Here is a 13627-nt window from a genome sequence, read left to right on the forward strand (position 1 = left end):
ATACATTGGAGAATAATACAGAATGAACTAATACCTAACTACTACAATCTATTAGTAGCAAATGTACCATTTTTGTGGGCAGTATTTATACCACTTACTTCACTGTACTAGAACTGTACAATTCATTTTCGGCTGCTGTTAAGCCTGACCTTTGAAAGTGAAAGAAGATAAAAATGAGTACCAAATAATTATTTTTAATATGCCCAGCCTACATAAAACAAAAATGACATTTTAGTTGGCTGTGAATTGTTTTCCAGCCTCTTCCTTTCCTCCATTCTTCCATTCTTAGTCCAGTCTTCTATAATGTACCATACTGTATATATTCGAAAAGTATCTTTTAACAATCTAATACAGTTGATTAAGACTAATAGATTAATGGGCTTCCTGTTCTGTTCGCTTTGTTCCGTAGTCACAAAATCTGTTTTGAAACTAAAGAAATATCAACTTTGTGCAATATTATATTTTAATTTAATTGTTACTTATGATAAGAAATAATAAACTAAGAAGAAACAGCAACAAAGTTCCAGTTTCCGCTCTAATGTCAAAGACAAATGTATTTACACTGCAACACAAACTATTTATGTGGAAAAAACTGTCACACCCACATTATTGTATTAGTGACATTGCTTGTAACATTACCATGCTGTTAATTATACCACACATTTAAATACTTTAGAAGGGTTGTTGGTATTACTAAAATATGCTTTAGATGTTATCTACCTGGAAGAAAACCGGTTGTGTAAATTAACCATTGTTCACCCTAGCAAATCTCATTTTCCCCAGGGCTTTGTTCTTGGTGCCAAATCCCTTTATTATGTATATTACCATGAAGTCAGATTCTTCATAGATATTTCAGCAGTTTCCATTTTTTATGCTGATAACGCCCACAGTTCTGGTGTGCTTAATAAAGCAAACCTGTCTTACCAATCTGCTTAAATGATAATTTATATCAATGGGACTGCAGTGGAGAGGGTCAGCATTTTTAAGTTCCTGGGAGTTAACATCACAGAGGACTTAACCTGGACCCACCACACCATCATCATGGTCAAAACAGCACGGCACCGCCTATTCTTTCTCCGCAGGCTAAAGAAGCTTGGCATGCCATCACATATTTAGGCCAACTTCTACAGGTGCACTAGTGAGAGCATCCTGACTGGTTGCATCACTGCCTGGTATGGGAACTGCTCCGCCCGAGATCGCAAAGTACTGCAGAGGGTGTTGAAGTCAGCGCAGCTCATCACCGGCTGTGAGCTATTAAATATCCAGGATATCTACTCAGCTAGATGTCTTAAGAAGGCCAGGTCCATTCTCAAGGACCCCAGTCATCCCAGTCATAAACTGTTTTCTCTCCTACAGTCCGGTAAACAGTATTGAAGCATTCGGTCAAAGTCCAACAGATTACGGAACAGCTTTTACCTCAAGGCAATAAGCAATAAGTTAAATAGCCAAGCTGCAGTTCCTTCAGCAAATCACCCATAATGGCTACATGGACATACAGTACAGTTTACATTACTCAGCATACTGTACAACTTGAACATAATGTATTGTATACACCCTGGATACATAGCAGATCTGCTTATACTGAGTTTTGTCTGAGTTTATCTTATTCAATTTCTATTGCACTATTATCTATCATTATGTAAACTTAATTTGTAACTTTAATTTTGTGATTTATCTCCCCGGTGAGCTCATAGAAAAGACATTTCATTGCCAGCAACTACTCCTGCACACTGTATTGTTGTGCATTTGAAAAATAAACTTTGACTGACTGATTGAAATGATAAATGGCTAGTGTATACTACTTAACAAGAGCTAAAAAAACAATTGGTGTGAAGAACACAGAAATGACAACATAGTTTAAAAAGCACTTGAATAGGCATCGGACTTTGAATTGGCAATTTGAATTGTCACAGTATTAGATTCTGGTTTAACAGTTTAATCTGTTTTGATTAAATAATTTGCTAAATTACTAATAATTATTGTACTATTACCCAATTGCAAATACATTTAATGTACATTTGATGTAAACAATTTGGCCACACTAGCCAATTTTAAACTAGATTAAACTGTGCTTCTAATTACTGTGAAAACAATTTGCATAATTTAAAGTAAATGGATAAACAGTTGTGAAAACAGTGTGCATACTTTGAAGTAAATGAGTATTACTATTACTATTACACTGTATTTATATAAACGTATAAAATATTCAGAAGGAGCTTTTCAAAGATCATTAACAGCAGGTATTATATTCTTAACAAAATATCACGATCTCAGGATTTTAGGATCATATGATGTGTCAGAATTGAAACTAAAATTAAGTAGTATTAAGTTGTACATTTACAATTATAATTATGACAAAACTGAGATTTACAATAGCAACATTTAATCAGAAAGAATACTATATCTTTAGAAGTGTATCTGTTCTTTCAGAATTAAGACAGTCTGCAATTTTCAGTTCTAACTCCATTATCTTATTACATATATAATCCATTATTTTCTTTTTGACTCCATTATTGTACGTTAGAGACAGAAACAATGTATAAAAATGAATCTGGCTGCTTATGTATGGATGACCATAAATGACCATTCCTGTCATGGATGACCTTGTTATGGTCAGCGTTATGACTCAGCTGAAAATATTTTTATTTTTCTAAGGATGCTGTGGTTTGGCTCATGACGTTCTTAATCCAGCTGCTTTCACCTGGCCCCAGCTCCAGAAAAATAACCGCTTACTTTTATAGCATCTAACTGTATTGAAGACTGTGTCATATGTTAAATGTGGTTTTGTAAAGGCTTTCGTTTATTGTTTTTAGCTAAATATATACATCACCATATTTGCAGAAAATCAGACCACAGAGCTTTCTAGGCACCCTGATTCCAGCTCTGTTAATCCCACCTCTGGTTTTTCTCCAGCTCCCAAGCAACACTGATTTAAAACAGTCTTTCTGATGTAGCATGGCTAATCTTGCTTTATTTAATATGTATTTCATATGCTCATCAGGCCAGCAGGTGTCATTACAATCCCAAAATTCCTTTTTTGATCTTCGTACTGGAAAGTAGGACAGAAATAGAGGAACAACATGAGGATGTCAGAGCAGAGTAAAGACAAAAGGTTTAAGAAAGCATTTAAGAAAATCCTAATGTGTGCACTTTTTATTTTGAGACATGTTTAGAATTTCCTCTCTCCTAGCATGTCCATGATTGACATGGACAAATACACAAACGTTGTTTCAGTCAGGGTACACATCACTTAACGTGAGTTCTTTTTAAAAAGGTGTTAACATAACTGTGTGGAATGTTTCCTCAACTTCTGAGGGCTTGTGACACATTCTCTATATTACATGATAATCACTCAACACCTATTATGTAGTACTATTATCATTCTGATTATATCTACTGTACACTTTACATATACTGTACATATACATTCCTCACACATTCCAGTGGATCATCAGAGTGGATATTGTGCTCCAAATCCTAAATTCCATGCTGTGTGTATCAAAGGCATTTCTAGATTTAAATGATCACTGGACCAATGTGAGTTGGCACTGCCTCATTTGAACACTTACAAGAGAGCTCCAGAGCTCCAGAGCTTTTTAAGGATGTGATGTGCTACTTAAGAAATGTGCAGGCCTATAGCACTTGGCTCCCTGATGCTAATCTGAATCATTTTTCACTTTTCCTTCTAGGTTTTTCCATACCAACATGCCATTGTACAGAAATAGAGTTTCTGCATTGAAATCCAGATGCTTGTTGTCACGGATGTCGGAAGGGATGAACCATAGAATGGCAGGAGACCCTATGCGTAGCGGCGAGACGGGGGTTAGCCCAGGCTCAGCTGTTCAAGGAATGCCGTATAGAAACCTATGCCCTCAGGTAGTGGATGTGGGGCGACCTGGTGCTAGGCGGGTTTCAGGACATCCGAACGTCAATGCTGAGCGAAGGCAGAAAGAAAGACCCGGAAATATATAGCCCCAGAGAGAGAAAAACACCGGAAGGACAGCCAAGAACCGGAAATGAGAGACAGGACAGAGACGGAGCGCCCTCTGACTGCAGAGGGCGTGACACTTGTGCTGTAATGAAAAGTGTTTTCCTTATTTTGGCTTCATGAATGGAACCTTTGCCATCAACCTCCACCGAAGAATCACAACACGTGCTGGGATTAAGAAGATAGTTTCAGATCCTTGGTGTCTCTCAGCACCGACTTTGCCTGTTATGCCTTATGTATGAGTTTCCATTTTGTGCTATTTCCTTGACATGGAACAGCATTTCCTTGTGTTTCTGAAATCTGACCCCATGATCCTGGACATTAAAAAATCAAACTAACCACAATGTGTCCCTGTCTTTCTGTAGAAGTTGGGATCTCTTTTCATTCTGTTAATACTGAATTTTCTGCCGATATTTATCAAGCACAGAGTCAGTCCTCTCTGTAATTATTGTAGATTGTTTAAATGACTGTAAATTAGCCAGTAAAGGATCAGAACTCCACTTACATCTTTCACAAGTATTGTGATGAGAGAGAGAGATGGAATGCAAACATGTTTTTGGGCACATTGGCACAATGGTTATCACTGCTACCTGGGGCCCTGGATACAATTCCTGAGCTGCTATCTGCATGGACTTTGTATGTTCTCACATGGGTTCACTCCAGTTGCTCCAGTTTCCTCACACAGTCCAAAGACATACTGGTAGGATAATTGACTTCTGGGAAAAATGGCTCTGGTGTCAGTGTGTGCACGTCTCTATCTGTGTGTGCCCTGTGATGGAATGGTACCTCATCCAGGGTATATTCTGCCTTGTGCCCATAGCTTGTCAGAAAAGGCTCCAGCTCCCCCATATCCCTGTATTGGATAAAGTGAAATTAGAAAATGGATTGCTCTGTCTTTCGGAAGGACACCAGTCCATTGTATTGTCTTGGAGAATGGGGAAATTTAGAATAGATATCAAACCTAGCCAGTGTCTTTGGTAGGTGGGAGGACACCAAAACATTCAGAAAAAAACTCAAACACCAGGAGTGTCAAAGTCAAAGTCCACTTGGATCTCTGTGACACTTTCAATCCTCCTGGCAAAGAAGGAACTCTGGTTTTTTGCCATTGATCAGGGAAGCATTAACAAGCTCTGACAGCGGAGTTCTGCAGCTGCTACAACACATATCCTTACTTTTTAGCGAAGATTACTCAGGAAGTCTCCTGAGTAAACAAGTTATTTCAACAGACTCCAAGGATTTTCAACAATCTATCTCTTATTAGCTTGCAAAACATGACACCGTGTTCTCAGTTTAAATTAAAATGAACAGAAGACAGGCCTGAGACAATCTGTACTTCCTAAACCAGCTTCAAGGTGGCTCATCAGCGCAGTTCACATTCAGCTTTGAGAAACAGATTAATATGTGGGATGGCCTAAGGTGTTGCGAAAAAGTCTTCACCAATTTTACCTGTACTGAGTGAGTCACAGCAGACATTCAGCAGTCGTGGGTGTCAGGCCCAAATCACTCATTCTTGTTGTTGAATCAGTAAGCTCCTTCAAGAAATAGCTAGGTAAGATTCTGGAATTCTTTAGCAAGGTAAACAAGGCATAAAACAAGGTTTATATGCCTTTTTTTACTTTGTTTTCTTATTACAGTCTAAAAGTGTAAATATTCTCTAAAAAGCCATAAAAGTATAACTATTCTTAACTTTATTATTAAAGACAGTGAATGGTAATCATCTTCGGATTATTGGTCCAAGGGAAGACCTTCTTTTGCTCCTTCTATAGCTGATATACAGTACTGTAAGATTCTAACAGTGGAACTAAGCACACATTTAATGTTATTGCTCGGAGATTATCACATTCTGCCTCTTAGTCCTCTCACCTTTAATACCACTCCTGTGAGTTTCTACAATACAAATTGAAGAGAGTTTCCACATTGAGCATAATGCTGTCATTTCTACTAACTGCAACACTTATACAGCAGGATTCAACTTAATATTCTGCTAAGGAACCATGTCATATTGGCAGCAGTAAAAACCAGGAAAAAAACAGGCAGTATTATTGCTCATGTTACTCATGTGGGAAGTCCAATGTTAATAAATATACATTGTAATCTTGTTCTCCATTACCCCCCTTCTCCAGCCTGGAGTAAATAGTCCAGCAGAGGAAATAACTGGCAGGAAGTATTAAATTAGCTTCCACTGGGATCATCTATCAGAAAGCCATCACAAAGTCTAACACTTTTTCATCCCCTCTTTCCTCTGGTGTGCTCTTTATTTTTCTATTGGATCTGTATTGAATGCACTGAATTACAATGACTTTCAAAATTCTTTTACTGCAGTGGGGGCAATAACAACACTTTTTTGAGGTTGAACTCAACTGAAGGGAAAGCTAAAAATGGAAGGAAAAGAAAGGAGCAAATACTGTCATCCATATGGTCATAAGCAATTGTTATACTGTAGGTCCCTGCAGGATCACAAATGAGTCCAATGTTTGCAATCCTGCAGTATGTGTGTTGCTCTATACTCAGACTAGACAGTTTCAGACAATTAGTAATTCTACAATATTAGAAATTAGACAATATACTCGACACATTAAATAATTACTGTTGTTATTTTGAATTTATTTATATGTGAAGACCACAATGGTCAAAAATGGTAAACAAATGTCACACCAAAATTTCAAAGACTGCGACTAATGCTGTCTACAGTATAGGAAATAGCCTAGTTAGTACATGGTATGTCCTGTGAATCCCGAGAACAGTAAAGTAATAGGAGACCTGTGGATACCTCAGTGTGTTGTGCTATTAAAAACAACCCTGATGGAAGTGCCCTCACAACAAATGTGATTGTCTCTAATGTAACAATCATGGCAACATCAGACCTGGCTAATGCATCACTTCTGACAGTTTTAAGGACTTGGGCAGGAAGTACTATTCAGCCTTCAACAGACAGTAAATCATACTTTGTATCTTATGAAGAGCTCTGGTAACTGCATTAGGTTGAGTGTTTCCAAATAATCCACAGACACCTGTAAACATCTAGCTGAATTAATGTCAGGAATTGTTACAGCTGTAACTGTAGCTGATAGTGGACTGACTCACTAGCAGAGTCACTCTTTATTTTCTGGGAGGGCAGAACACTTATGCCATGCTTATAAGTAATTTACTGTAGCTGGGCAATAGCACTTCTTTAACAAATCAACCTGTTTTTTCAATAGCCATATCTGTTTTATCTCTCTATCACACACACCAAAATAAATTGTGCACAACAAGGCCTTTATTAATACATGAGAGCTTAAAAAGAAACATACAGACATAGAGGTTGATTTAAAAAATACCCATATCATTATAAATACAATTTTTTAAATGTTTTATTCCCCCTAGGTAATGTTCCTATATTATACACAGTAAAATAAAGCAATCTTAACAGAATGTCTTGAAAATGTTTCTTAGATAGAAACAGCTTCTCTGAAATTATTTCCTTCTTTTACCTCCTTCCAATCTCTTTTACACTACAGAGACGAAATATAAAATTCAACAGATAACATGAGGACAACAATCAGGACCTTGGACAGCTCCTGCCACCAGATCAAATCAAATTTCACCTGACACACACAGGCACTTATTATTTCATTCTGTTGCCAATGTTACAAATCTATCACCGATTCCCATGGGTGACAACCACTATTACTGTCCTGATAAAAAAAAACAACAAGAACAGCAGATTGCTTATATGTATTTGTTGAAAGCGGCACAATTTTATCCAGATAAGGGAAGCAGTCATGGAGGCTTTGTGTTAGCAGCAGAGTCCAGATGCACATCAGCATACAGTTAAGCTGTCTAGATTGGTGTAGGTCTCCGAGAAGGACCAAATAGAATGGTTAAAGGTTTGCTTTGTGAAAGCTGACCAGCAGATCTTGCCTAAAACTATACTTTAATAATACATTTTAAATGATATTCGTGTTTGTTCACAGCTGTCATTTTTTTTTCTGAAAAAGAAAATGGTTGGAGCTGATACCATCGGTACTACAGTTAAAACACATATTGAGCATAGTCAGCCCATTCACAAATCCCCAATATGGTTCAATTGCTTAGTCAGCCTGAACAAAATCTAATCTAATCTTGAGCTAATCTAGGCCTTGATTTAACTTCTGAAGGATATACCCTCCTACAGCAAGGTTCCCCAGACTGGAGCACAGGCTTTTGGAAAAATCTTTTCAAGAGAGAAGAGTGCTACCAACACAATTTACAGCACCAACCTGGATTTCCTTAATGGTCACCACTCATTCCAGTACACATAAGGCACTCTTTGCTTAGATCCTGAGATCAAACAATATCAAGTTATATAGTAGTAACACTATTTCAGAATGCATTGCTTCACAATTGAGATTAAACTGTGTATTCTATTCTTAAGACCTCTGATCCTTACAGGAAATAGAAAGCTTTTATACAAACACCTCACCTCCTTCAATCAGCTGCAGGGCACATAGAGCTTCAGTGACGCAACCTGACTCATGTTACAAGCCATTTAAAGCACCCATCAGGGATAAGTGCATTTTCATAATTATAATCCTCAGAAAACATAAAAAAGGGACAACCAAATTGCAGATTCTTAAATCCTTTGTGATAGGTGACTCATTAGCAATGATATTTAAAGTTTCCTTCAAATTTGTCTGCTATAGGAAACCTTTTAAAGGATTAATTTTAATTAATAATATACAACAGAAGAAACTCTTTATCTAAAAATCTCAGTCAGGGCTTTTTCAGAGTGATCTGCCAGCTGGATTCTACTAAATCACTTAGCAATATGGCCTCATTCTAATTCTAGCTCTGAAAATATTACAGTACTCTCATAACAGAATTAGGTCTTAGGATATAATTGCTATGGTTGCACAGAACTCTAATTTGTCATTGTTTTCCAGTAAAGAGAAAAGGTAAAGAAGAATACTGACATGTATGCTTCTCCAAAAAACAGATAAAGTTTGGCTATTTTCAGCTGTATTTATTTTATTGCCAGTACAAGTACCAGTTATTTATTATCCTGAAATGGAATACCAAAGAGACCTTGTCAAAATCCAAAGATTAACAAGACGTACGAGTCACCTGCAGACTATTAGTGTGCCAGTGTACTTAAATTGTGGAGGTTGTCTATGAAGGGCCTTATGGTACAGCAAGTGTATTGTACTAATACTGTATATATGAGAAGGTAGCTACGTCAGAATGCGTAGGCTGCAAAGGAATAAACAGAGCTGTGGAGCCTTCCTCAGGCTCCAGAGCCAAAACATTGTGTTTTTTTTCCTTTTCCTTTCATCTTGGAATGAACCTTTACCTGTACTTACATTATAGCCACTCTCACAACATCCAAAGTCTGCTCTTCCGCTCTGTTAAGGAATGTTTTTCAGCAGTAGGAGTTAAACTGTTACATTATTCTTGTATGGCACATGTTAAGTAACTTGATGTGATTTTAAAAACACTAACGATATAATGATATAACGATAACGATCTAAAATTTGCTATAAAATAAAGAAGCAAGCTGTAAAATTGCTTTCAATCCTATGTGATGCATTATTTTTAATAGTCCGCACTAGCACCACTGTATTGTACACCTTACAACATGTCTACAACAGTGATAACTGGAACAATATTGAAATTGTATCACCAGCAGGAGAGCTACAAACAATGGCCTATTTTCACTGCTTTGTATGCTAGGTACAGTATATGGAAAATACTTCTTATGTAATATACCAGTAATTATCCTCTTTAAAATTAAAAGTGAATATATTAAATAATGATTAAAACCTATACCATAATACTGTACTAAAACTACAGATTAAAATGTGTTGTAAAATCCCCTCACCATTTCATCCAGTAAACAATGCAAACTGGCAGAATAAGTAATTTATGACGAAAAGTGTTTGCTTTTGTTCCTCAATAAACAAATTTTAATTTACACCTTTTCCGCTAACAAGTTAACAAGTTAAATGGACCAAATTGCCTCCACTCTTTAGTAACCTTTCTTATGTTCTTATTACAAACCTGAAAGTTCAAGTGAAAGCAGACTAGCTTTACATCATTTTACTCAAAGGGTGCCTAGTGTATTGAGAAAAGGCAATGCAGTAGTGTTAAGGAGACAGCAGATGGCAGTCTTCGCCAAACAACAGCACTCGTCACATTTGAGTCATCCCATAAAATCCCTATTCATGGCATGCTTCTCTAGGGCAGAGCAGGTGATCCTTTTATCTTTCGAATGAACCGGACTGATTTCACCTACGAATTGTTGAAATGTTCCCTGTGCATGGTGCTGCATGCTATACAGACCTGTCTGCCACAACTGCAAAGTTTATAAAAAAACAGGTTCGAATATAACATATGAAGCCTTAGGCATTTATAGTGATCCTGATAATAAGCTGCAGCTGCTGAAACACCATTTCACTTTAAAATAAGTGTGAGTTCTTTAAATGTGATCACACACAAATGCATAAGTATCTAAAACCACATGACTGTGTGCCTCGGGGCTGGCTCAATCAGTAAAATAATTGACTAGAGTGCAGGTTGAGCCCTGTGATTATGTGTTTAAGCCTAGTCAACTGTGACTGTAACTACAGTCATAACTATGATTATGGGTCATGTAACCAGTCAACTGTGACTGACATGCCTCAAGGACAATTGACCAAGTGCTGCCAAGGGTAGGCTGGGATTAGTTAACCAGGTTTCTCTTGGTGATACATCACTTGTGTGACTTTTTGCTTGAAAGTACGAGAACTTTCAAGCATACAGCGGTGTCAGTAAGAGCCATTCCTCTCCTCCAATCAACCTAAGGTATGGAGCTGTGCTACCTGTGATGTTTTAAAAGCCAAATGTCCCACAAAGGTGGGTGGATAGGAAGCCTACAATTCTAATTCTTAGCTGAGTGATGGGATGTGAGGTTCTCAGATATATCATATATAAGTCATGATGGGAAAAACACATTATCAGGCGAGCAGAACAAAAAATAATTGGCAATTCTAAATTAAACGAGCAAAATTTAATTTCTTGCATTGCAAAGTGTGGGCTTCTCATGGGATAGCTTATTTGGTAAGGGGTTTCAGTTAATTTTTAGGTGTAGATATATAGTTGGACCTTATGTAGTCTTAACGGTTACAGGTAAATAATAGGAACATATTTGAATAGCTTGTACTAAATAAATCAAAAATGGAAAAAAAGAAGGTATTGCAATGAACAGCTTGTGAGTAATTCACTTGGAGAATTAGTAAGCTACAATGCAGTTCTCTACAGATTTGTATATAATACTCTGAGACCACAAAAAGGCCAACCTAAGTCCTGCAAGTATTTCATTTTTGTTATTGATGGTCACAATTAAGTATGACTGGGAATATCCTACGCTGGAAGAATATGTTCAAATGAATACCACATTATATTTATGAAGCAGTAAAGCTTTTCCATAAAAAGTCTCTAAAAGGTTACATGATCCCTTTCATCACCTACACATACAGTAAACAGTACCTGGAGACCCAGTATTTTGTAAATAACAGGGAAGGGAAAAGAGTCTGATTGCACCTAATCAATCTAAAACATAAAGTGTAGTGAAACCAGGAGGAAGTCTGATACTCTGACTTCCTTCTAGGAATAGTTGAATGCAGCCTTCAGATCGATAAGTTTCTAAACAACCAAGCAAGCTACATGGGTCACATGGTCTTGTCATGTTAGCAGCCTTTATTGAGATGTTCTGAAATGAGTTATGGTCTAGAAATGTCCACAGGTATCACAGAGTGACACTGATTTTGGGAGCGTTTATTTGTTTCAGAAGACGGATAAATGTCTGATTTATGTTTTGTTTTTTTGGAGACAAGGTTAGAGAACAGTTCAGTTCTGATATGTTGGATACATATCAACATATAAAACAAAAATATTTTTGTACCATTTGTACACTGTAAAGGTAAAGGCAATAATTCAACTAGCAATATGTCAGATCAAATCCAGGCTCTCCACTGTCAAATCTAGTGACCTCATAATGGTTTTAATTTATTTCAATTATGTTCAAATGGAGCTAATGACAAAATGTGACAATGACAAGCTACACAGTGTTCTGTGATGGTGGTGTGATTTGGCTACTTGATTAGTTATGTAATCTGCTTCCTTCTAAGTTAAAGGTTTTCTTCCAACTACCGCTGCATGCCCTCCCTAAATGTTCTCTTTAAAAACTTGTTTCTGGAAAGCTCAGCATCCTTAGAGATGGGCTGTGACTTAACACCTTTACCTTCTGACAGAAGTGCTGTGTGGTGATGGCAAAGACCTCCAGGCCCAGAGTGGCTTTCTTCAGCTCCTCCTGCAGGCTCAGTAGCTGCCGGGCTTGCTCCTCACACTTCTCCTTCAGCTTCTGCACTATCTGCCTCTCCGCCTCCCGCGCGTGGGGCTCTGACTTGGGTGAAATCGCATTCCGTGGGGCACCGGGTTTCTGTCGTGTGTGTACTGAAAGAGGCAGAGAGTGTTGGGAGGTAAGAACAACTGGCGCAAGAGTCAGAGTGGTCGCTGCCCTGTTATCTACAACAAAGTGGCAGAGGGCTCTACTATACAAGATTCCCTTTGCAGAGGAGTCTGGGCCATTTCAGGCAATTCAGCCATTTGGCGTGAAAACTGTATTAGGATATGTTTCTGTACAGGTAGTTCAGAAATCAGTCCACACACAGAGAGATGAGACTAAAAGTTAATGTGTGGCTAAAATGGCATTCCTATGAATAATCAGTTTCCTCTCTGGATCCAACAGAAAAAGAAACACTTTACAGGTGCACTAAGGTGAAGAAATGCTCAGGTAGCAGTGTTAAAAGGAAGAAAATACAGAGCTATCTAAAAAGTTTACAAATCACTTTCATTCATTCAAATGTATGTTTTTATCTGTTCACTCACATGGGAAGCTAGGTGCTACTCAGTTAACAGCCTGAAACACCATTTACAAGAAAAATCTGTTACTTGAGTTTCGTCTGAGTGCTGCTCAATTCAGCCACTTTAGCACTGTAAGAATCTATGAGAAATGTACCCACAATAAAAACTCTTTTATGTGTGTACTCTTAATGATTCCAAGTTACTATTGTGTGATTACACCGACACTTTATTTTCAGATTATAAACTAAGAAATGCTCTCCACAGTGTTATTTGTGAGTAAACAAGATAGAAATGTGCAATGTTGCCACACCTTGAGAATCAAAGGCTGACAAATGCCTCACGAAGATTCTGCAATGCTCATTTTTGCAATACTTGCATCTCTCAATTCAAAAAATTAACTTAAATTTTTGTTAAATGCTACAGGAGATATACATGTTTTTTAAACAGGATATTTTTTTAAACAAAATTTGAATTCTCAAATTGAACACATTTGTGAGTGAAAGATGTTAAATGTGTACAAAAAAATAAAAAGTAAAAGTGTGCAAAGTAAAAAAAAAACTACAATATGTTGATTGGATAAGTATTCGGCCCCCGCATCAACATATGATGGAAGCACCTTAGACAGTTAATACAGTTGTGAATATTTTTGGACAAGTCTCTACCAATTTTGCACACTGGGGTGGTACTAATTTCTCCCCTTCTTCTTTTCAAATTGTTCAAAAAGACCTTTGACTTTGGACTGCTGGACACCAATTTTCAAGTCTTGGTGCAAATTTT

General features: G+C 37.3%; 1 protein-coding gene across 6 annotated transcripts in view; it reads right to left on the reverse strand.

The window, feature by feature from the left end:
- LOC107076750 (microtubule-associated tumor suppressor candidate 2-like) overlaps positions 1-13627 on the reverse strand; it is a 206970-nt gene that overhangs the window by 22587 nt on the left and 170756 nt on the right. For all 6 annotated transcript variants that reach the window (XM_069190185.1, XM_069190181.1, XM_069190182.1 and 3 more), the window contains one exon: positions 12228-12439. In XM_069190185.1, coding sequence (XP_069046286.1) covers positions 12228-12439 — 212 coding nt within the window. The remainder of the gene's footprint in view (positions 1-12227; positions 12440-13627) is intronic.

This window comes from Lepisosteus oculatus, chromosome 5 (assembly GCF_040954835.1).
Source record: "Lepisosteus oculatus isolate fLepOcu1 chromosome 5, fLepOcu1.hap2, whole genome shotgun sequence".
NCBI classification, from domain to species: Eukaryota; Metazoa; Chordata; class Actinopteri; order Semionotiformes; family Lepisosteidae; genus Lepisosteus; species Lepisosteus oculatus.